At 32.5% G+C, this 27535-nt stretch overlaps 1 protein-coding gene across 4 annotated transcripts in view; it reads right to left on the minus strand.

Moving 5' to 3' along the window:
• Positions 1-27535, minus strand: part of LOC149423684 (uncharacterized) — a 137146-nt gene extending 109611 nt beyond the window's left edge. For 3 of the 4 annotated variants that reach the window (XM_089631740.1, XM_089631739.1, XM_089631741.1), the window contains exons 1-2: positions 26961-27533; positions 420-510 (exon numbers count right to left, since the gene is read on the minus strand). In XM_089631740.1, coding sequence (XP_089487866.1) covers positions 420-510; positions 26961-26974 — 105 coding nt within the window. In that variant the 5' untranslated portion in view covers positions 26975-27533. Of the gene's footprint in view, positions 1-419; positions 511-26960 lie in introns of all 4 variants that reach the window. The other variant, XM_089631737.1, reaches the window with a different exon arrangement.

Raw genomic sequence — 27535 nt, forward strand, 5'->3', positions numbered from 1 at the left:
GTTAAGGTTTTTCGGGTACATCCTCAAACGTCACATGTGATCATCATATTATTATTTTTATGTTTTTTTGTGACGCATTTCAAGAACTGAAAGTATTTTATTTTTGACATTCAAACACCCACGCATACATAGGCATGTTGTTTACTAAACACGTTTCTAAATTCATTCTATAGTTCCAAGATCAAAATATGTATCGATCTGTTTTCACTCTCATGTGAAACGGCTACAACCGGTTTTATCCAACATGGATTAAATTTCATATTCAGCATTTTACTTTCTTTAAAATTTTGGTCTAATATCTAATATAATTGATTTAATACTTTTTAAATATTCGAGATCTTAGTAATAATAATATTTAAGCTAGTTTCAGAATTTTTAATGAAATATCGTATTAAAAATAAAACAGAAATGTTACTTACAGGCGATGCTCCGGCTAAGTGCGCATGCGCGATGAAAATAAGTAATGCTGCAAAAATGAGCCTTGTGTGGAGCTTCATTTTGTCAGCATTTCTGAAAAAATACAAAAAATGATTATTAATAATAAGTTATAAATGGTAGGTACATACATATGGCTAGGGACTTAGGTACCGACTTATAACATATTATATGCATATATATAATAATTATTATTAAATTATTAATTTTGAATACTTATATACAATAGTGTTATATTTTTAAATGTTAGATAATATTAGATATACCTATTGCTACCTCTATTTGTTATTTATTTTGCTCTCTTGCTCCGCTATGAATATAAATTAATTCATTTCTGAAAACTTTATTAATAAAAATTTGCTTTCCTGCGTTTCTCTGCCTTTTTTACACGAGCTTTGCTCTCAAAAATGTTTTAACAAGATATGTTATTTTTTTTAAATATTTATACGTGTTAATTGTATCGTAATTACATTTAAAGAAATTAAAAATGCATGTATTCATTTACATAATATCTTTCAGAATATCCTTGAATACTTTTAAAAATAATATTTTTTATGTAATAACACGGAAAAATCTCCTATTTTTATGGTTGAAAATTATAAAACACATTTTTTTTAATCCCATTAAAGTATATTTAACTTAAAGCGATTAAACTTGTAATCAAACCTGTTGTGAGAAAAGTTAACTTTTACAAGAAAAAATCTATTTTTCTCCTTTATACCATCATGATGTTTTTAATGCTGTGATAGTTAATCTAATGGTGCTATTACTACCCAATTTGGGAAAACTTTATCTCCTAACATTTTAAAATCTTGAATGATCTCAATACATTTTTAATCAACACGTATAAATGAATAACGCTTTTCTATAAATGATCTGATTCACACGACAATACGTTGATTCAGAAATCTGCGAGGATTGCAAAGGAGTTGACATTTAAAATCGAGGCGGCATTGAATTTAATTATTCTCTGCCAAAATATCTACTTTTCCTACGCATTGATTTGCTTTAACTTTACTGATGACATGTGGTTATTACCTTTTACACATGGGTTGACATCATGTGATTCCAAATATATGCAATCCAAATAATTTATAAGTTATTGTGTAACAACATCTCCTACCGCCAACGTATATATTATTAACATATTCAGCATTATCTGGTGAGGGAGACCAAGAAAAAACATTATGCATAGACATTACAAAAAATATGTTTACCGAAAAACACCGGTGGTTTGATATTATAATTATGTAATTATTCAAACCTTTTCAGGAAAGTTATTATACTAAGTACTCAGATTTAAAAAAACCAGAATGAAGCTTAATTTGAACAAATGGTGGAATTAAAACAAAGTTCTCATTGGACATTGAGACGGGGCGACAACATTTTTTTTTGTTTTTCATCGGCCGCGTAAAACAAAAATATTGTGGCCCTGCCCAATGTTTCATATTAATTAATTAATTTATTTTATTGATACACGATTTAGAGACTACATGTGGTTTTTTGTGATATTTCACCCTCCATGCTAGGGATGACCCTGTGTTATGGCGGGTGAATTTTACAGTTTGCGGACATAGAATCTATACATTACTATAATATAAAAAAGAAAAATGATGTAGACAAAATCACCTCAAATTAAATGTTTATTTCGTACGTATGGATAAAATGCCAAACATCGCATTTACGACCATTATTTTATCTTGTATACACATTTATATACACACCTATAAATCTATTAAATCGATATTTTTATCGATACCTTCTTTCGATAAGGTATCACAATTACAATTTTCAGCGTGAAATATTTTGAAGTTTCTAAAAAATTTGAAAAATTTTATTCAAAAATGGGTTCAAGTAGGTACCTAGAATAAAATAAAATTGGTCATCTAGTTTCCAGATAAACGTCTGGTGCCTCCGATACCAATATTTTCAAGTGGTTACAGATCAAATTGAGCGTTAACAGTAAACCATTAAAACGTGACCAAGTTAAACTCGTGATTGACGAAACGTAAGTAGTAAATATTCAAATTATGCCGAACACGACGGGAAATTGCTAGGAATTACTTAATTTGTAGATACTCCAATAAGAATTTGCATAACTGCCGAACATATTGTTGTTATGTATGGAATTTGCCAATTCATATAATATAAGATGTAGGTACATTATATGAACCCACTTTGACTGTAATCTGTAATATTCGTCACATTACCCAAAGGTTACAGTTTTTATACTTTAGGGGCACTTGTTTTCTCTTGGGTGGAAGCAATCATTTTTTTGACTTATTCGATTGACCCATATGTCCTAGCCTTGTGTAACAATCGAGTAGTTAATAGCGAATTTAATTTATTGCAAACCAAAATTAATTCGACAATCACGACGCGTAGGTGCACAAAAATATTTTATCTTTGCCATCAAAAACTACGCAATAAATAATAAATAACCCGATTATTAGTACTAATAAAAATCACGAAATTTTACTATTACAAGTAGTCGTGAATGTCGTAAATTGCATCCTGAACAGAATGCAACGTGATGCACTATATCTTCCTTTGCAGCAATATATTTTCTTTCATGGTCATTCTTTTAATGGCAGTTGTTTCAGACTAGTGGTAGGTAATTATATGTGTTAGTAGCCATCTCCACTCCATTAAGTGAATGTAAAAATAACAACACATCGTACTATTGGACTGCAATCCATTGGCATCTCCAATCATCGAACAAGGCCCTTTACATTCTCAAATTATATTTCTTTTATAATTTCCTAAGAGTTGTTCGGTATTATTAAAAAGATTCATAGCGAATACACACTAGTGAAAGCATTTAAGTGTGTGTGCATACTAATACCATTTAGAAACAAGTTAATATCAAGAGGATGATGGAAATCCCACGCCAATTTTCTAGGCTGATCGAGTTTCTTACTAAGCCAAACTACTTTTTACCAACGATCTCTAATGAGGCTAAACATCCAGCAAATCAAAGCTCGCCTACAGGAAGTATGTATTATCCATTTTTTGTCTTCAGTACTGACCATGATATCTATGTATAAACAATATGTAAAAGCATCATAAAAAACCAGCATAATACGGCGGACGTGTTTCTGTTTGTATTATTTTCAACGAGCGGTTCACCCTACATAAATATGCATTGAAAAAGAAAATGGACCCATTACGAAAACGCTTCGTTGTCGGGATGTCATTACGTTATTTATATGCGCCTGATTTTATAAAATTTATTTTATTTCTGCTAAAACATGAAATTATCTGATATTTATTTTGATTAATTTTGAACAACAGCATAAGAGTCAGTCTACTAGCGTGTTATTGGGCGTGTACGCCAAGTAGGCAAAAAAAAATTCAGACGGTGTACAAAGCCAAAGCCCGATATATCAGATTTTAGCCAACCTCTGTCGAGCTTATCGTGGCTTGTAACATAATCCGTACATGGGTTGTAAACGATGTATGATTTGAGTAAAAGAATTTGCACCTTTTTTCTATATGGAACCAAATTTCCGTCTACGTGAGAGGTATACCTATGCGCTCTACTGTTATCGGAAGATCGAGAGCTTTCAAAATGTCAAATGTTTTAGGCGGGTTTAAATATGAGTAGATTTTTTGATAATGTTCCCCACTTCTAATCAGAATAATGCTATTTGTGTGGACACTAATTTTAAATAGTTTTTTTTCTGGAGTCAATGCACTATTCATGAAGTTGTGATGAACAAACCGCTGAAAACACTGTACCAGACTATTATATTTATTTTCAATTTATTCTGTTTTCTTTTCTTTGTCTTTCTGTTTTATCTTTTTGTTTTTGATTATATAATTTGTTGTATCTCTATATGGAATGTGTGGGACTGCACTAACCTCCCCACATACCGGAATAAACACCTTTTTTTTTTAAACTTCCGATTTAGTTGTCCGGGTTAAGTCTTCCCCAAAGGAAAAACTTAACCCTTCCACTCACTTTTCCACAAATGATCAGCTAGTCAATCAACACTATGTAAGTGCATTATATAAGTAAAATAAATACAAAACAATACAAGAACAACAACACGTCAAATCACCAGATATCAAATGGGAAAAAAAATTCACCGTCTCCAGATATTTTCATATCAGAGGGTTCGGCTCGGTAGAACTTCTAACAGGGCCTATAAATCCTACTGATCCCTCAACATAAATATTTAAAAAATCTTTTGTTATCCTACATGTATTCAAAATGACCGACTTTTGCATCTTTATATATAAATTTTTTGATAGATCTAATACGCCTAAATTTTTAATTAGAGAGCTAGGTATAATGCCAGTAGCCGAAATAACGAATGGTAATATTTTTATAGTCTGAGAATGCCAAATTCTTTTTATTTCATTTCCTAAATCTGTGTATTTTCTTATTTTTTCACTAACAGATTTTTGAATATTACAGGAATTTGGAATAGCAACATCAATGATATAAGTTATTTTTTTAATTTTGTCATGTAAAACTATATCGGGTCTATTATGACTGATCGCTCGGTCTGTTAGTATAGTTTTATCATAATATATTTTATAAAATTCGTTTTCTAAAAATGAATTTGGTTCGTATTCATAATATGGTACTACATTACGGCAGTCAATCAAGTTATGTTTAATTACCAAATTTTGGTGAATTATTTTTAAAACTTGATTGTGCCTAAATGTATACTCGGACGGTGCTAATATAGAACATCCCGATATAATATGTTCTATAGTTTCCGGAAAAGCCAAACATTTTCTACACAAATCATCAATTTGATTTGTATCTTTGATTATATGCTTTCTATAATTTTTAGTATTAATGACTCTATCCTGAATTGCAAGCATAAATCCTTCTATTTCTGCGCTCAACTCTCCAATACTCAACCATTTGTTTGACTTAATTTTGTCAACATACGTTTGGTTGAGATAATTGAAGTGTTTTGCGTGTAAAATTTTATTTGACCAGGAATCTAATAATTCCTGGTTGGGATTTATAAAAATGTTGGCATTCTCATCGTATAAATTTAAAGGTGTAATATTTCTATCTGCCTTGCAAATTATTTTGTGCATTTCTGAGCTATGAGCTTTCCTATGGAAAAAAGTTCTTAGCATTTCTACCTGATTATGTTTCAAAGAAGTTATTTTGACTATACCTCTACCTCCTAAATTTCTAGGTAAATTAACTCGTTCTATAGCTGAATTTGGATGATGGCAATTAAACTTTGTTAGCGTAGTTCTAATTAATCTTTCTAAGTTATCTAAATCTGTATTAGACCATTTAATTATGCCAAATGAGTACGTTAATAGAGGTATTGCCCAAGTATTTATTGCTTTTACTAAATTTTTAGCAGATAGATATTATTATATATAATAATAAGCCTTTTATTCTGAACTTCTCCCGAAGCTCAGTTTGCCTCTTGGCATAGGCCTCCTCTAACAATTTCCATTGGGACCTGTCACCCGCTACTCTTCTCCATTGATGTCCAGCCGTAAGTTTAATGCCCAGGATATCCCATTTTAATTCTTCGAGAGCTATTTCTAGCTCGTGTAGGCTTTTTTCGGTTCTAAGGGTTCTCGTATTTAAAGTTGCAATATTGAGAATTTTGTTTCTTCTTGTTGATAGAGGGTTGTGGTCTGTAATTCCCGCGGGGACCAGCCGAATTGGGAGACTTTTTGTTTGTTGGTTTTGGTTGTTAGTTTTGGTTGGTGTTAATATTCCTTGTTTCCGATCTTCCGAGACAGTAATTCGTTTTTTAGAGTATTTAGTTGTGGGTCAGAACTTTCCCGGTTGACGTAGTTCAGTATGTTAGGTCTGTTGGTCTCTTTCGTGCTATTATAGATTGATGATCAATTAAAAACATCAACAATCTCATTGCTCGATGAATATAATAGTCCATACTGATAAAATTGTGCTCGACGTCTAAAACCAAGGCTTGCTGCAATGTCGCACATAGCAAGGATACAGACCGACTGATATACCGGGCTAAGAGAAGGATTGCTTGGAGCTAATAGTTTTGTATGGTATTTAAAAGAATGCAGCAGAGCAGGTCACTAATTTAACAACTGGAAAATCCCCCTAAAATTTCTGATTTTAGTCATTAACATCGTGTGCTGAATCGTGACTTTTTAACGTGAAATAAGCTGCAATACGATCGGAAGTGAATTGAAGTTAATTTGGTTTAATAATTAGACATCTTAATAAACCCAATCCTTTTACGGCAATTGCATTAAGACCAGGATCTGCCGCTTTCAGGAAATTCATTTTTTTTTTTTTACCGGGATCGATAAATTTGCGTGCAATTTATTCTGACAGAAAAATATGTGACCTTTATTCAAAGTAGTCACTGTAATTATGAGTTATAAACGACATGAACTATGATTGATATTATTAATATCCGAATTAATTCAATAAACGATTACGATTGCACTGATCTTTACTGCGGTATATTTGAATAGACAATCAACATGCTTACATTAGATGACGATTAAAACGAACATAAAAATATGTATTATCACCAGCGTAGAACCTGAGCCAATGGCGCCTTCAGCAGCTTGAGTTTTGGCGTCTTTTGAAATCTAAAATACCTTTGTTACTCTATTCTATGTTGACCCAGTGGCGACGTTTAGCAACCTGTGGTGTGGTAATGTATTTTATTCGATTATACGAAGTAATTCTGTATTCATTTATTGATAATTATCTAATGTGTGTTTTTATTTTTATTTAATGTACATATACGGACACCGGGCGTGTGAACTGAAAGACGCAACGCGCAAAGCGACTCGCGACGCCAGGCAGTAGAGCATTTGTTAGTAGGCAGAAGTCTTGACAAAAAAATAACGCCTCCGCAAGTCTCCTCCAGAGCGGCCCTGATACGCCTCCTCCTGATACAAACAACTCGGTCTTGGCACACACTTCTTGCCTCATTCACATTCATACATCGTCTCATACATACTCTCTATTATTCTGACTCTTGACCCGACTCATGGCCCGACTCGAGTATCTGATTCACTTGATCGTACCATGTCTTCGTCGGGCGTCCCCGACTTCTGCTACCACTCGCATTTGCATCATATATCCTCCTTACACTCCTATTTTCGCTCATTCGCTCTACATGCCCAAACCATCTAAGCGTCCCTTTCTTAATCTTACTCATTACGCTTTCATCAGCCTTGCACTCTTTGCGGATCTCCACATTCCTCACACGATCAAACATGGTTTTAACACACATATATCTCATTTCAACCTACATTCAATATACTTTCATCCTTTCTTTGCCAGTTCCATGCCTCACTTCCATACATCAAGGTAGGTATCAGCACTCCGTTGTGGAGTGCTAACTTCGCTTCTTTGGACAATTTATTAAAAAATACGAATCAAAAATTATACTTAAAGCCTATAAATATTTATTCTCTTGCTTAATAATAATATTAATGATGTATGTACATGAGCGGGTATCGTATGTGCGTCAAGAACATTGTGATGTATGTATGTAATAGAAAACGCATGAGAGTTGATTTTATTCCTAGACTGGGTTTAACTATAATCAACTTGGTGGCGGCACTCTAATCATTGCTAAGTAAGTACATAGATAAGCAGTATAGATAGGTATTTTAATTTATAACGGTGGGTGATATGTATTCAGAAGTGGATCAAGCAGCAATCTGTTGCATGCGCAGAACAAGATCAAAGCTTGCAGTCAATCAATTTATTGGCAGTTGCTCTAAAACGTGGGGTCTATATGGCCGGAACTGTAACAAAAACTGAACCTTTGAAAAAATAAGATAATTTTTTTTAATCTTTGTCGTCAAGCAATAAGTTAATGTTGGTTAGAGAACCTCATTTTTTCTTGCATTCTTTCATGCTTTGCAGGAAAATGAGTGCAAGAACCGAACTGTTTTAAGGCAGTTTTTTTTCATTTCAGAGTAATTTGTAGTTTACGATTCAACATGTAATGTTTACTTTTTCATAACATTATTTACAATAATTATCGCCTAAAGCCCACAGTTGCGGAACCTCCTGAACAGTAACTGACCACTGTATAGTCCGACCAAACATTTGTTTTCAGTTCTTTATAGGTTTAGATAAAATTGTGTAAAAGTTTCTAAGATTTTCAATTTTTAATTATATTTTGCTCATTTTACAAGAAATGATTACTGATTAAAGGTATTAACCTAAAATAATTGAGCCTCTTCATCTAGCCGCTTTGTAAAATGTGATTGGAAATACCAAATATATTTTTCATAAACACCGCATTTTTTATGTGATTCCCAACGGTCCGGAGCCAGTGAGGATATGGCATCCTAATTGGAGTGCATTGTGAGGCTGAAGCTATTGAGGAACGGAAGGAGATGGGGATGGGAAAGGTTATGGTTAAGAAATAACTTACAATTCCGATCTGCTTACCAAAAATAACTAAACTCATTTCAAGCAACGTTCCGATTCCGAATGGTGGTCTGAGATAACTAGGTATAATTCTGGTCCCTAGTTTTTTGGTTCTATATTAAGAAAGGTTACCACAGAGCTAAGCAGCAAAACTGTACCTAATTAGATCATTATTTTACACACCGAAAAAACAACTAAATTGAAAAATAGGAAAAAAAAAAATCGAATATGGGTGCCTATAAACATTTGTTTTCGGTCGAATATGTATATTATAGTCCGTTAAGTTTCATCGGAAACTGAAACTGTAGATTCGGTCGGTCTCTACGAAGCACAGTCCACTGGTTTCGACTAACGTGCAACTTGCTTTCACATTGCGCTACAATTTAAAAATGTATACTTATCTATAGTTCGTGTAGCACGGTGCAGTATTTACTTTGGCTGCGTGGCACAGATTATTTAAATCGGCGGAACAATTGGAATATATCTACATCCATTATCTGTTATTGATCCCTTACCCCCGAATCCGGATATTATCGTTATCATATTTTTCGTATCTTTGAAATAGTTTCTGATTTGTAGTAATTGATCTTTATATTCATTGCTTTAATTATTAATATATATTTTTTTTAAATCCATAAAAATAAGTTGGTACAAGTTTACTACTTACATGGCTTTGTTAAAGTTTTAGATTAACGCGTTTCTTTCCAATTCTTTCTTTTTGAGCAATATGAAATAAACTATATATGACGTTTTGTCTATTTTTACACAGAAAAACCAATATTTCAGAGCTTCTCTTCCAGAGGATGGAAATGACGTACGCAATATGTACCAAATATTACAGCACCTTGATTTATTACATATGTAGCGCAGATCAATGAATAATCACATTTTTTAAAATGAATATTAAAAATCAAATCTCACATTGTGAACTGAAAATATTGACGTTTTATATTAATTTTATTTTAGCCACTTGTACATCGAAGTTTAAATGTATAAATTATTATTAATTGTAAACACCAGATAAAATCGAAGCATTTTTTTTAAATATTGTAACGGTTGAAGTTTTGAGTTTTGGTCTGAAAAAATTTATAATTGAGTTTAAATTACGTCGCATTCGCATGTGCTAATATAAAAAGTAAAACATGACCAGGTGGCCGTTGTTTTGAATCAGTGAATGTGCTTGCATTTATAATGTTCAAATAAAAACAGCCGTATTAAATGCCGTACCGTACTAAGTTCTTACATAAGTACTCGTATGTTGATATACATGTATTATGTATTTTCGTTTTCAAATACGATGCATTCGATCCGCTCCAATAACTTCTCTAGTGTTAAAGAAAATAAACATTACTTTCTGAATCAAAACCATTCATCTTCGAAGTCATGAGTGAAGAATTTAAAACGATTTCAAAGAGTGCATTTTATCATGGTTATTTAATCCGTTTAAGAGGAACGCCTGCGCGGGCTTTTTCATTCAAAACTTAAATTTGAATTTGACGCCAAAATACCCAACCTAACTGAATAATTATTTTTTTAATCAAAAGAGATGGAAAATATCTGACGAAAATGAGCTTCTTATTTGTGAGTTAATGAAATATATTTATTTAATTTTCTCTGCTTGTTATACGAAAAATAATTTTTTTTAAATATTTATGGGCGTTAATTTGAATTACAAATGACCGATTTACGTTGGAACACAGATTTGTCTTAGAAAAATTAAAATATCTTCCCAAAATGCCCTTTTTACGATGATTTTTTTTTGTTTTTTTTTTTATCATACTAACCCAATTGATAGGGAAGGATTATTTTTTTAATAATTATTTTTTTTTTTAAATAGCTAAATTTGTTTCTAAATTCACGCAAAATTGAATTCTTTAATGGTCTATATATCATAATTTCAAATACACATAAATAAAATAGTACAAATCCGTTTGAGACATTTCCTATAGCATTTTTGAAAATCATTGGTCTAGTATTTTGGCATCAAATCCAAATTTAAGTCGTTCCTCTTAAGCCACACATAAATCATAAATATCGTGGATTTTAATATTTTCACGTAACTTTAAGATTTTTAAATCTCTCTTTGTTAACATAATTTGTACAGGCTGACTAATATGTAACTCTTTTCATACTGAAATCTTGTCAGTTTATTCTAAACAGTTCTTGTACTTACGTATTATCTATTTTCATTTAATACCGAAATTTATCTTACTTTTCATAATAATTCCAGATAATAACTAACTACCTACTAGACCTAAAAACTAGAACTAGATGAGGCACACAACGAAATATTCGTTATGAAAATAACCCCGCCCGTTTCAATATTATTCTGGAAGTCACTGTAATAACTAGCACTTATTATGTCTTCAACCGTCATAACATCATGTCAGTTAAACAACTCTAAAAAACAATACTCTTTCATATTCATAAATACAAAATATCAGAAATGACAATTAACACTGTATTAGTAACTCTAGATCTCATAGTAAAAAACAAATCTAAGAAGCAACTACAAATAAAATATTTGGGTAAAAAGCTATGGTAATAAATCCATACAAAAAAATCTCACTCTCATTCAAAAACTTACCTCAATATTATAACATCTCAAATAAAATAAACTGGATACAATACATAGGGAGATCAGAAATAGAAAACATACTGACACCAAAAACAGACTGAAACCAAAACCACTCAATGCACTAAAAAACACCATGTAATATATTTATAATTATTTCAGTAGAAGCACTACATTGTGTATTTGTAATTACTCCGTATTATCGATACGACTAAATTTTTATAATAAAGAAAGGAAATCCTCAGCACGAGAGATCCCCGTTAGGATATCTTTATCTCAATTTGTTACAAAAAAGGAAGATAATAAAATATCAATTATTATTCTGTTATTATATATTCCATCTACGTACCTTGTTATATAATGAATAATTAATAACTAATAAAAAATATGTATACCCACAATACCCGCCTCAGAATAGAAATCTTCTAGTGAGGCGGGTTATTTTCATGTTTGTAATATTGATCGTGTTATTAAAATAAACGCCCGGGTTGCCGGCAATTAAAAAAAAAATATATATATATATATATATATATATAAATATATATCTATATATATATATATATATATATATAGATATATATATTTTTTTTTAATTGCTAACCCAGATAACGAATAATTAGGTACCTACCAAAACCCCCTTCCTCGAACCGACCTTCTTCCAGAACTTAATGAATGGATTATTCTGTTTTCTGACCGATTTTTAAAGTAATTTACCATGTTTTCACTTTTCAATAACTTCCTAATAAATATTTTTCTCGAAAATATGTCTGCCAATACATCCTTAAATGTGTCGCATCATTTACCAGTCACTCAGTACAATACCCGGAAAAAACACTATTTACTCGATTGTAATAATTGAAAGGCTTTAGTTATTCGTTCAACAAACAGCTTGACAGCTTTTACCGTATTTGGCTGGCCGGATTTGAAGGTTGAAGGTGATAAGAAATAACAAGCCATGATCTATTTTAGGCGTTAAGAAATTAACAATACACTTTTGCAAGAGTTATAAAAATAAAAACTCTGTTTCTTTTTAATTTTTTTTTATTATTCTTTAATTTAAGAATATTTAAACACATTTCGAAATAGTCACGGGATAATTTTTTCATTCGAGTGCGTAATACATTGAAAATAATGCAATACTAAAATTTTGTTAATATTATTTCCAAAATAAATATAAAATATCTATTAAAAATGTATTCATATCCCAACTAAAACAAAATGCATAAAATGTTACGATGTAATATGTAATGACTTATATTAAGGAGTTTCTCTATTATGTTTATTGTTTCTTTACATGGTATCATTGTTTACATTTCAATTTTTAACCTCACTAGGACTAGCCTGTGTTGGGGTTAATAATATTATAAAATATCTAGCTGTACCCCGCCACGCGTCTCTGTGGCTCAGTCTCTCTGTGCAGATAGAGAAACAACATCGCGTTTTTCTTTTACGTCCAACAGATGGCGCTGTTTATCAAAAAGTATGTTTCTGCCTTTTACAGATGACATCTATATAATATCTATAAAAATATAGGCGAATTTGAATGTGACGTTGCGTTGTGTCAAAATTTCAAAGCAGTAGGTGAAGAACTTTCGGAGATTTAAGATTTTGAACAAGCGAACATTTACATTTTTATTTATATATATAAAAAATAACACAACAATAATATATTGAAAGAACAACATTGTTAATGTTAATGTTATTGTTATAAAAATTGTTAATGTTATAAAAGATAACATGGGTATGAATATCATTCTTGGAAATGAAAAGCTACAGCATGTTCAAGTAACGAAATATTTGGGGTTACTCATAGACTCTAACCTCTCGTGGAACTCCCATGTTGAGAATGTAAAATCCAAAATTTCCCCGATAACCGGTGTACTTTATCGACTCCAAGGTCTGCTCCCCACATCTTTACTGCGTGCAACATATTATGCTATGATCCACTCCCACCTGAGTTATCTAGTTAGTATCTGGGGAACCATTACCAAAAAAAAAAGTTCTGAAATACAAGTAATTCAAAATAGAGCCGTACGTAATATATATAATCTGCCATGGGATACACATGTTACAGACACAAATACTTCCTATTACAGTCCTGCCAAAGTATAACATCACAACTACCATTCTACAAATAATTCAACACTCCTCACTCACCAACACTAAACCAGTCTTTAATTCTGACATACACCAGCACAAAACACGATCACAAAATCAAATACATTTATCGTCATCTACTTACACGGCCAAATTTGGAATTAACTCCTTAAAATACATTGCACATAAACAATATAACACATTACCTAGTAATTTAAAACTTCCGGCAACGAACAAAAAAACATTGTCAAAATCTCAAGCTATTTCCTTAGCAGTTTCTATAATGACTAACACAATCTTTCTCTGGAACTCCATAATAACATCTGCGTTTATTTTTTTTTAATGTATTTTATTTATTTGCCTTGTCCTTTCTAATGTTGTCTTTCCCGAAATGAGTTTTATAAACTCATTGGGACTAATACATTATTACTTTGTTATCATTTTTTAATGTATTATCTTGTAATAAAAATAAATTAAAAAAATAAAATGTTTCTTACAAATAATGGGTATCTACTAAGCTGAAGGAAGCCAATTCATTAGAATGTAGTAAATATGTAGGGTTTATAATGAATTTTTATAATTATCTATGTTATAACTGATAATTGTATACATATACTGTTTAATTGTTAAATAGAATGTATAAGTATAATGAGGAAATCTATAATTGGTTTCTCAGTATAAAACAAGCACATTGTAAACTGTTCATTTCCCTAAAATAAAACAAATAAATACATATGTAATTTACAATAAAAGCTGCAATAATAGTGCTGCGTAAGTTTGTATCTCGCAATTGAAATCCAATAAATCATAGAACTTGATTTATTCAGTATGAAATATGACTTATCTAGTATGATTGCTTTGAACGTTGATTGGCATCTAAGATTGCCAGTAGACAAATTGTTAGTAAAAAAAATCGTTTGTTTTTTTGTCTAGCCGCAAACAGAAAATCATAATTGATTGAAATAATCTTTCAATAAATTAGGGGTGATCGAATTAATTGCTTGACATTAAAAGAAAGAAAATTATTACTATTTTACTGGTCACAAATTAAATAAAAATTTACTCGTGTTTTGATCTTAGATTTTGTGATTTATCGCTTTTTCTAAATTAATTAGTACCTACTTTGTATTGTATGCTTCTAGACGTTGTGCAAACGAATGCATTATTTAATATTGTCAAAATAACATTCAAGAGGGATATAGGATTTATCAAAATTAATCACAAAGTATCTGAAAGCAGATAAAGATATAACGAAAACATAACACTTTCCTACATGTAATATGTAGTTATTTATTAATTGTATATATGCCTACCTAACCTAGATTTGATTGCAAATTACGGTTGAATTATCTTACAATTTTCAATACATAAACACTGATGTATCAGAATAAAAATGAATTAAACTCCGAATAACTCCCGTTCTAATTTAAAATTTTAAATGAATGTTCCCTTATTATGTCAAGCGCCTATGAAAATTGTTATAAAATTATTACTGAGAAAAATTGTGGTTACTAAACCTAGTGTTACATATTTTTATTGAATTGTCCTTGCAATTTTTTTTTTCCTTAATTTTTTTATTTTCATTCCCACTAATTAATATCTGGTGGTACACCACCACCTGCCTCAAAACTTATTACTATTTACTTATGGGGTAGGTACTGTCAAACCATTGCATATAGGTAGGTACATATATATTTTTAATGCATTTGTAAAAAAAATGTTATTTTCTATTCCATATACTTAATTATCAATATAATTGTGTCTACACTTATTAGCTTATTGCTTTTACTAAATAATCTAAATTACTGCACTATATATTGTAATAAATGCACTTTTACTATTTAACCTACATTGCTGCACTATATAATAGTCCAGTCAGTGGGGAGTTTTACCTTGCAAAAGGTTAGGTAGTAGCGATTTTGATATATGTTGTTAAGATTGGGACTCTAAGGAAAAAAAAAAGTTTTCGACCTTGGGAGGGTCGAGCTCGACCCGCCATCTTGGATTGAAGGTGCCAAAATTTGTTTTTTTCAAAATAATTGTGAAGTGGTCGTTTTTACAACCAAATTGTTAAGAGCAAACTTAAAGACAACTAAATTACCTACATTTTTTGTGAAAAGTTTTTTTTTGTAAGTCTAATAGGTAACGAGTTACAGTGGCGGAAATGTGAATAATTTTCTAAAAAATGATGAAATTCCCAACTTTGTAATTTTTTCGGGTTATTCATTACATAATTATAATAATTTTGTAAACTCATTTCCACACCACCATGAGGTATAGAACGTGGCGCATTTTTTTATTGTGGTATCTCCAGTAGGTCTACTCCACAGATATACCAGCTATGGTAGATTTCGAAATTATGTTACATTACTATGAATTATGTTACTATAAATTATGTTACTTAATAACAGTCTTCGTCACCAATGTCATCATCTAACTCATTGCCTGTGATACTGAGATTCTGGGCTTTCATTGACAACATCTCTTCTTCTTCGTCCTCGACATCGATGTGAACCTCTAGCGAATTTCAGCATGTTTGACCATTACAGCACCCACATACAATAGAACACTTCAATCCAGCTTTCGTGCAGCTATATGCAACGCCGCTTCCTTTTTTACAATTGCATGAAATAAATTTTAATAAAGTCTCGGGTGCTGGTTTCTTTGTCATTCTTACTGGAACAAGCCCGTTGGTGTCACGTTTCCAGCCCCAGTTTCTGGATTTTTTTGGATTGCATACCATTTTTGGACTTGGTGGTACGTTCTAAATGCATGGTACCGTGCAGCGTCGTTCGTTGGTGGCAAAGAGGCAAGATTGATTTTGCTTTTTGTTGTCGACTTTGCGAAACGTTTGTAGCGGACTTCTTCCAAGGTTTCCTTATCCATGTCACCCCCGTACAAAGCAACAAGAAAGCGTGTTCTTGCAACTGCTATGTCTTCTGGTGTTGCATCATGTTGTTTGAAGATTCATATCATGGCATTGAGTCTTGTGTCGTTTTGCACAAGCGAACAAAATTTTGTTTTTCCTTGGTTGAAGAAGGACGATGTTGTATCGCAGCCGCTAAATGCCATGAAGAAACAGAATATTCTCAGCCGCCTCTTTGTATTTCACACTATTCGCGGAACAAAGTCTTTCAAAAGTTTTGCCTCTCCCGGGTTTGTGAAGATATATACTACTTTTGGGTGGTGCTAATGCTGTCAGCAGAACTAGGAGATCAACGTCTTCGCCAATAATGAAAACAGCGTCATATGATGAACACAAGGAAATCGCAGTATTGACAATCAACTCATCAGCATCTTCTTCAGCCTGCTTAACTGTAAAATCATCCTGTATAAATTGCTTTGTAAGCATCAAAATCAGACGGACTTTGTTATTTTCAGTGGCTAAAAATCGTTCTTGTGAAACTTGAACTGGCATTGTTTCATCGAAAAGAACATCTGCAGACATGAGCATCCAGGCAACGTCCTGTAACCAGGACTCAATCAGTGTTGCCAAGTCAGCTGTAGACTAGGATCCCACTATAACAAATCAACGTCATCGAGTACACGAATGATGCTATATAAGTATATTGTAACGTAGAAATAAGTTAAAATGATATTGTGTAATATGTTCGTACAAAATTTATCAAGAAAACTGGACTTTTACAATTTTTTGTCAAAATTTTGTTCTTTCAACCGCTGTAACTCGTTATCTATTAGACTTACAAAAAAAACTTTCCACAAAAAATGTAGGTAATTTAGTTGTCTTTAAGTTTTCTTTAAACAATTTGGTTGTAAAAACGACCACTTCACAATTATTTTGAAAAAACCAAATTTTGGCACCTTCAATCCAAGATGGCGGATCGAGCTCGACCCCCCCAAGGTCGAAAACTTTTTTTTTTCTTTAGAGTCCCAATCTTAACAACATATGTGAAAATCGCTACTACCTAACCTTTTGCAAGGTGGAGCCCTTTTTTATCCCCCACTGACTGGACTATAATGTAATAACTTCGCTTTTATTAAATAACCTACACTGCTGCACTGTATATTGTAATAACTGCACAATTTATTAAATAACTTACATTGTTGCACTATATATTGTAATAACTGCACTATTTATTATTGTAAGGTACCTATTGCTTATCGAACACTTTAACATTACCTTCGATTATTCTAATGGTTAAAATTGGAACATTTATTTACGTTATGATTTAATTTGGATCGCAAAATTTCATAACAGTGTCATGTAAAGCAGCGATATGTAAAACATGTTTAGTTTATTTTACTTTTATTTGTAATTAAAATATGTTATATTTAAATATAATGTTTTCTTTTTATATTTGTTAAAAGGTATTAGATAATATCGTCTTTCTATTTCTTTTTTTAAATAACGAATGAATTTGATTGCTCACTTTTGAACAGGTTATCTTATGGACCTAGTTAGGTGAATACCACAACGGCACCAAAATGAAGCAAATATATGATATTTTTATTAAAAAAAATTGTGATTCATAGAGATGTGCAAAAGATTCACTAAATAAGTGATGAATTAACGATCAGACGTTTTTTTTAACCTTTCACGACCTTTCAAATTTAAATGACAAGGTTCTACTACTATACCTAACAAATATAAATAAATAAAATAATATTAACCTACATGTGGAATCTGCCTATGCCAATTCTATTAACATCTAGAGAATCTATAAACATCCATGTAAATACAAGTTCAATTTAATAGTAAGTGGCAATATTTGGGTTATAAGTTCTGAACTTTTTGCAAAAAGAACCCCGTCATATTAGCTTTCCGATTTTATCTGGGCTCTTAGAAAACACTCAAAATTTGTTGAAAAAAATATTATTTTATAAATACATTACATTTGGGGAAACACTGATCACTGCCTACAACTTACCTATTGTAACAAATTTACGCAAATAGTATTAATGACAGTGAATTACAATAAATTAGGGTAAAAAAATTAGTTTATCCGAAGCTGTGAGGCAATATTAAAAGGTGTCGATATCTAACAGTGAGCAATCTTCGATCCGGCCGTCGGCAATCCTATAAAATAAGACTCTTTGGACACCATCAATAGAAAAATACCATCAATTCTCGTTTGTTGTTTGTTGGCAACGTCAGCTTGATGACAATAAAAAACAATTGTCAACAAAATCTTGTGCAATACCTCAACAGTTTAAAATATAGGCATTTAATTTAGAGCACCGTCAGCAAGAAAGCTGAAGTAAAATTCACCAACATCACCTGGCAGCAATGTCGTATCTATAAATGGATTGCATAAAAAATAAACATAGTCAAATATTTCAAGTACGTTATGGCTATATTTTCTGTTTAGTTTGGGACTCGGGTTTATGGTTGGCCCGATCATTTAATGGTTTAAAGCGGTGATATTAATAAATATTTCCGTAAACAAACAAAAAACAACAATTTCAATCCAAAACCCCCTAGACAAATGAACAAAAAAGATGTTTACAACCGGCGCCAAAACTATTGTAAAACTTTATTTTATTTATATTTTTTGTAATGATAAATGTGACAAGTTTGGTGCCAGATACAGACGTAACGCGTCGTGTCGGTCAGGGCCGGACTTCTGCCTATGCCCAAGTGGCCCCGACCGTGGGGAAGGGGTTCCCGCCAAGTGACCGATTTTATTTTATACTTTAACATTAGTTCCATACAGGTGGCTCCGATGGAAAATGAGTTTTTTCAAGTAGTAATAATGTCATCTTTGGGGATGATGTGAAAATGGTACACACTGATGACAACTCAGAAAATAATATATGAAATTTTCCATAGGGCCCAACGTCGGTTAGGAGCCAAAATTATCCACATTGAGGATACAAGACTCTGAAAAATTATTTCACTATTTTATGAAAGCCTAAAATGTTGCTTGTGCAATGATGGACGACTTAGCTAGCAGTGGTATGAACTCGAGAAGCCTGCAGGGTAGAAATCCGAGGCATTTGCCCACTCGGCGTCTAGCCGGTTAAGTATAAAACGGATTAAATACTAAAAGCTTTTCATATAAATAATTTTGCTGGGATACTGACTCTTCTTAAAAAAAAATTTAACGCTTTATTTTTTTGCGTTTCAACCTACAAAAATGTTCGCCTGCAGAACTTTCCCGTGTGTTTGAGAGTATAATAAGTCATTCCACTTTCACCCACACCACATTTACCATGAAAAAGTTTTCGCCTTAGGCGCATTTCCATAATATTATTTATAATAATAATAATATTTGACTAATTCATATAGCCCCGTTTTCGTGAAAAATCACATCTCCAATATATTTATTAAATTATAAATAAATTATAGATAAACTGGTTTACAACTAGGATTCATAATAACTAGTGACTTAAGACATCTAAGACTTATATATAGTGACTACAACTAAGGTCTATAACTATTATCTTATGTAATGACACATATATTTACATATGTAGAAATTACAACTAACATACTTACATTTAAAAATACATCGATTAATACTATTTCAAATTTTACTACCGCCAGAAGAACAAGGAAGTTCTATAATATTAGGGTGTTGTAAGAATTATGACTAATTTGCTACTCCTTTCGCTCTCGTCACTTACTCCAATTGGGACTAATGTGTTTTATTCTTATCGAAATTTTTTGTTTATATCTACACGTTTAAATAAAGTGAATGTATACATTTAAGTTTTATCTAGCCTTTCCAAATGTGAAAGAATGTTTTCGTACGTAAATTGTGCGAATAAAAATGATAATAATTTTTTTTTTTCAATTTTTTAAACCTTTTATTCTCAAAATCGTGATAAGCACTGAATTGCACGAACACCTTCGGTAAAATTATTTTAGAAAAAATGGATTTCAAAAGGGACCCCCAAACTTAGTGCGCCACTTCACGCCTTAAGGCGGCCCTGTTCATAATTCCCATCAAAGCCGTGTACACGTCTGCTTGCATGTAAATGATCTTAGTTAATTCTGACTATTTCCTTGTTACTTCCCCGTAAGCTCTATAAATCAATAATTGAGTTGCTCCCCCTCCCCACTAGCTTGGAATGGTTGTTTATTGTTGTTTGTGAAAAATATCTCCCTAAATTGGCCAAGCATTAAACTAAACATTTTGGGGACGATAAATATTGTTTCAATATAAAATAAAATTCTACTTCAATCTTTTGACCGAAACGAAGGTTGAATTACTACTTTTTATTATGTTAACTTCCGCAAATTAACACCAAAATTGTACATCTCAGCTATTACCACCATACACTTACCTTAATAGTATTTTTTTACCTACGCGTATAACAAGTGACACGCAAATGATTTACAATTTACTAATTTCCATAATTATTGCCGAAGAGAGTTGCAATTTTCAACGATCGGACGTGCTTGACAAAATTACTAGAGATGTATATATTAGGTACCATCGTATAGTACTAGAAAGGGCCATTATTATAATTAATTATTGTTGTTGCGGCTCGTGGTAATAAATTACTCCGCCTTGGGACAGAAAATAATACCAGTGTAAAGTAAAGTATGCATATAGTATATGAACACGTATTACAGTAAATGAATACCGGAGAAAGTACCAACTACCAACCTACTAAGTAATAAAAGATACAAACATAAATCTAAAGCTACACTCTCTCTAAGAAACTCTTTTCTCGCACATTTCATTTTAATAAGAGTTCGATTACGGCCACCGCAGTCGACATTTAACAATTATTATTCGGCGGATATTAAAGTGTCGTTTAAATAAAAACGAAATTCCAATGACGCGTTTTTACGGAATAACTTACAATACCTACATAATAAATCACGTAACAGATAACTGTTATTCGTTATAATTGACACGCATATTGTAAGTAGTTCTCTAGTTTATTTTTTAAATTAGAATAATTCATATTTTATTATGAAACTAGCTGTGCCTCACCACGCGTTGCTATGGATCAGTCTATCTATGCATATAGAAAAGCATTAGCGCGTGTTGCTTTACGTCCAACAGATGACGCTGTTTTTCAAAATAAACATGTTTTTACCTGTCACAGGTGAAATCTGTATAATATAGATATATAAAAACACGTGCATATTCAAATGCAACCTTGTGTCAAAATTTCAAAGCAATCGGTGAAAAACTTTCTGAGATTTAAGATTTTTAACAAACGAAAATTAACATTTTTATTTATTTAGAAGATTATTTTTACTGTAGCACGGAGAAAACCTTCAAATTATTAATAATCCGGTTAAAAACGGGATTATTAATAATTTGGTTAAACCGGAGCACAGCAAGTTTTTTAATAAATAAATGAACAAATAATGTAGTGGAATAGCAATCAATTTTCAGGTATTATTGAATAGGGATCATCATGCTAGACAGTTAAACGATTTGATGGCTATGCGGAAGATCATTATATTTAATTGTATTACTAACCTAGTTCTAGCGTTTTATTGCTTCGACGCTGTATAATGCGGTGAAAATTTAGATTGTTGTTTAATTATTTAATCCCATCGTAAGACACTCAGTGCTTACAGCCTTCCGCACATCACTATCGGGATTTATCTCCGTAAGGAAGAGGAAAGTAAAAGCTCCTAACCAATTAGTTCTTATCGGCTGCATTTCAGCCAGTCATGACCCAAATTCAGTTAGTGGTTGTCAATTTTTTTTATTCAAAGAACTCGAAGTGCTTTCTGTTAATGAAAAAACTAAATGATGATATTCAGGCCATCATAAGTATCTAAATCATACCATGTATATATTATTATAATCTTGGAAATTATTTTAATTGCTGACATAGCAACCGCTGAAAGGAAGTCACGAAGTTAACTTGCATGGATTAAATGAGTATAATTTAATAATTTCCACTTACATAGCCGCAACTCAAAATTTCATTAGCATTGGGATGTTTTTGCATTAGCTTCCGGAGAGAATGTTAATTTTGTTCTGCATATTTAAATGTGCACACAAAAAATACCGGCGACAAGCTATCGACGTTAAATCATGTAATTACTGTTAGGATTTTTTTTACATCCTGCTTAGGAAAGTTAATCACCGGTAATTCTGCACGTGGTGGTAATCAAATAATACATCCTCTAGAAAAAAGAGCAAAGAATAAGGGTGGGAAATCTGTCTAGTTTGATGCGATCAATCAGCATCGGAGTATAGAATTGCATCGGCACAATCGCAAGGACAAAGGAACGTCCAAGGAACGCGCGTCGGTACGCCTGCCAAGCGGCGCCCAAACCTGATTTAACTTTAACTGCATCCAAATGAATTCAAATTCAAACTAATTGAAATCGCGTTTACATAATAAAATAAAACGCATAGTTACCGTGAATATGTATGGTTTATTGTATACTAGCTCAGACCCGTGTAAAATTACGAGATATTATATCTGTAGGATTTGTGAAGCTGAAAGTATTTATTAGAAAAAATATTGTACTCGAAATATGATTAGAAATTTACCTTTCTAACAAACACCGTCAGTAAACTAGATTCATTATTAAAATAAAATAATGTTGTTAGGTAGATACATGTCTACTTTGTCGCTTGTCTGAATCGTTCCCACAAATCAATTCCAATTAAGAAAATCAAAGCAAATCCCAGTTCTAGAGCCCGTTAAACCTAAGTTACACACAGACACGGAGACAACACCGAAATTATTATTATTTTAATATTAAAACGTGTAAGGGTATGTAGGCAGTGTGCGAGAAGTTTGTTTATATTTTGGTCATCTTTTTAAACTTTATTTACTTTAACCACGCAAGCAAAGATAATAGAATATAAGTATCATCTTTGCACCCCAGAGTTCTAACTACCCAGAGGTAGGTGGTAGGTACTATGGTATGTTCACTTTGGAGATTTTATGAGGCTGAAATCAGAGGAGGAGGCTTGGGAACCTGTCACTAAACACAGCTGAACCATTTTTAATAAACGTCTGATTGTGAATTAGATCATATATACTCGGCAGAATTCATTTCCGTCGTGGGACGTATCGTATATGGGGAGGTTGTGTGCTTCCAAAAGATATCTTCCATTCTGTTTGAAAATGGGTCACTGTTATTTAAAATACAATCTTCAGCATTAAGCAATCGAAATTAAGAGACTTTTTCTGTGAAGAAGTTTTGCTCAATTTGCCATAACTCGCCTATTTGCAGTGAAATTAAAGCATACTAAATTAAAAGATTTTCTTATTGAATGCGTCATTGCTCCTAGCACCAGCACCGGTCAGCAAGCAACCAAATACGACTCGTGCACTGCTAATCTAAATACATATTTCACAAGGCCTGTTGTAACGCTAACACTGTGCAAAATACCTTCGTACCTGTGTATTAATAATGCATTGATCGTTACAACATTAACCAATGGAGCGATCACTGTTTCATGTAATGCCGACTTACATCAAGGTTCTTCAAAACCTGTTGCTAATTCATTTCCCAAACGTCATTTATCCACAAAGTCTCTCATAAGGGAATCAAAACAGGTGTCAAACTAATACACTTTTTTGAAAGCCAATTTCTTCAATTGTTCGTAATGATAATCACCTTGAAATATAGAATATAGAAAGTGCATTATAATAACAATACAAACCCTTTGAGCAAATTACGAATGGAACTTAAAATATCATTTAACAAATCATATTATATGCAATAATTAATCGCACGAAATATTAATACAAATTGAAAATATCTCCAGAGTAAAAATAAATGCCGCCAACGGGAATTAAACCCGTGCCTTCTGATGTCCGGTCAGGTGCTCTGTAACCACTGTGCTACGTCGGCTTATTTCCAACCCGCCAAATGATTCAATATGTACTATTACCTCAATCAACAATTACTGCTTATTATATTTTTTCCACCTGTAAACAACCAACTTTATTTTTGTAGGAAAGGCTTTGTTAGTGCTAAATTTCTCACTAGATGGCGTCATGATGCTATGCATAAAACCTTGTCTTATAAACATTAGTTTATCATTAAAAAATAATAATCATAATATCAATTAACGACAATGCTATATCAAAAACGGGTGATTTGTTTGCACAGAATTATAAACATATTTTTATGTTTAATCGCCCCAAGGGCTTTTAGCTCCTACTTTATACCCGCCTCACAACGCTGCCCAACCGGGTTCCAATAGTTCCCCTATCTTTAAACTGTAGAGACAAGGGCGATCTTGTGAGGTATCACATAAAAAAGATACCTACAGTATAAAAAATATATATTTTGACTTAATTATACATACTGAAGTCCATATCTTACAATTACTTTGCTCTAAATATGCAAGTGCAGTTTTTTTGAATAATTGTAGGCTGCAGTCTGCAGGGTGAATATAATGTTTAATTTGTAAATTAAATTGTTTTGTAATCGTAATTTTGTCGAATTGATAATAATTGAAACTTTCTTCTGCATAGTTTACTTTATCAAAAAGGTATATTGTTCATTAAATCGGTTATCGAAGGTTATTTCTTGGATATTAATAACTTGGCTACAGTATTTGTACATCAAATCTGCATTACTCAAAATAAATTCTCTCCGTCGTGAAACTAATTTTAGAGAGTTTCCTCAAAGTTACGACAAGATGCCTCGTGCATAAATCTTGGATACTATCTTCTGCTAGATGTAAAGCGCTTAAATTCTACAAAATAAAAATAAAAATAATCAGAATAAATTTACCTATGAGGGAGAACGGAAGCTTGGTCTTTAATGGTGTGCGGTAGGAAATACTTTTAGCCTATACGGGCTGTACGTCATTGGACGGAGGGCTATGTGCAAAGCTAGGCGTTAAGGCGATGCACTACGTCGTGTAATATTTTAAATTGAGCCGCTATCAATAACAACCCTTACGTAGATGGCGATAAGGTTTAAATTCCCGCTTAACACCATGCGCCTGTTTTGATTTATGCAAGAAAAAAACATGGCCAAAAAGTGCCTTATATTTTATTTTGTGGATGTTCAGGCATACATATTTAATTTTTTTCGATCATTTTATAAATAACTTAATTTGCCACATTATACAATAAAATCATAACCGAAAATGGGTTCATAAGTAGGAGATTTTGAACTTTAAAGCAGTTTTCATAGGCCTTTACACTATTTTTTTCTGGGCTTATAAAAAGAATTATCTAAAAAATACTTGGTTATTTCAAAGGCCAAGATGTATTCTACTCGCAGTATTTAATTAAAGCATCTGAAACATTTCTAGGCGACCAAATTTTCAAACCAAAAACACATGATGGCAACGCATTAAGTAGAATGATAATAAAACATGATTATTAAGAAGATGATCAATACGGTACTTTGTGACATTACATTCGAAAGAAGAAACAACTGTTTATTTCAATTTTAAATTTTTACAGCAAAATTTAAGTGAGATTAAAAGTTATAATTTATTAAAAAAAAAAATTAAATATGAATCCGCACAAGAGTCTCAACTGCTCCCAACTGTCTAGAGCCAGTAAGACTATGGCATCCCCATTTGGGGTGTTGTGAGGCTGAAGGTCGTGAGGAGGGGAAGGAGATCGAGAAGAGAAAGGTTGGGACATACCTGGCTATTCAGATCTGGTTACTAAACACGTTTCTTTTCTGAAGGGTGGTCTTTCACCAGAGCGATACTGAGAGTATCTTCAACTCGGGAACATGCCGCAAATATACTGTATATTATTTTAAATGGGTAAATTGTGAAAAAACATACATACAATTTACTTGTTCTCGCCGGGATTTGAATCCGAGACACCACACAACAGCGCCCCTGTCGCTACATGGTTGGGTAGCGTTGTGAGGCGGGTTAAGTAAGGAACTGTAGGAAGGGATTTATTAAAGCGGGTTACGAAGAGAACAGATACCGGTAGCTCGTTCCACATACTAGCCAACTTATTTATTTATATATTTTAGGAAAAGTTGACAGCAAATCTTTAATTATACAACGATACAATAATAATATAAGTAATTATGCCAATTATGAACTTTCCATAATTAATTAATTATGAACTTTTCATAAACGGGACGAAGAAACGACCCGTTCTCATGAAGACAGCATCAATTGTGAACAGGTTTTCCGTCGAAGGTGTGTACGGTGTATAATATTCGCTTGTCTCCTTAATTTAAATGGTTTCTCAAAAAGTACGTTTGAAGGTGACAACTCCAGCAAATGTTTAGTAAATATAATGCAGGGCGCACTGCGCAGCGTCCCGCAGAATTATTACCATAATATTATTTACACCGAAGCGCATATTATACCCCCACGTAAATACGATCATACCATATTGTCGCACTCGTTACTGTCCTTACTTGCAACTTGATATTAATATTCATATATCCTTATAGACATCGATTGCGTAAGCATTTTTCAAATGAAACCGGAATAATTCATAAAAATCAACATGTTTTTGGGATTCCACACGTTTTAAGGGTTGGGATTTGCATGGGAGGACGAAATGCGTAGAACATTCTAGTTCTTCATTTTAAGAAACGATTATTTCAGGACAAGTTTCAGGAATACTTACATGAAAATTCGCATTGCTGAAACACTGTGTTAAAATCCAACAGGGTAGTTCAATGGCACCAAACATTCGGTAATGTTCACTTATATTTCACGTATTTTTTTGAACTTTACGAAATGAATGCATTCTTTTAAATCACGCTATTTTCCGTTTTGTAACCACAATGCGAAAAATTTTACATTTTCCCGCTCTACAATCTGAATATTCACAAATCCGACACTGTCAACTTATTCAACACAACTACTAAACAATTTTAAAGTTATTCGTTAAAATAAATGTAATTATTTTATTTGATAACGAAATAAATAGTTTTATTTGATTCGGTGACCGTATTTACATTCTGTATAGAAAATAAGAGTGAATTCAACTGTCCGCGCGCGAATGTCTTGAATAACTTAGGCTGCTAACTGTGAAGTATTGCCAGTACGCTTGGCCGCGTAGGCGCAAGCTTCGGAAAATAAAAAAACAGTGGTAAAACTCAGTGAGTGTGTTGAAGCGTAGCGGACTGGCGATTGAGCATATGGCCCGTTCTGACTACGGAGAGAAGCTCGCCAGCGGATATCTCTGCCGGTAGAGTC

Source organism: Hesperophylax consimilis, chromosome 5 (assembly GCF_061612785.1).
Source record: "Hesperophylax consimilis isolate HC1 chromosome 5, BYU_Hcon_1.0, whole genome shotgun sequence".
NCBI classification, from domain to species: Eukaryota; Metazoa; Arthropoda; class Insecta; order Trichoptera; family Limnephilidae; genus Hesperophylax; species Hesperophylax consimilis.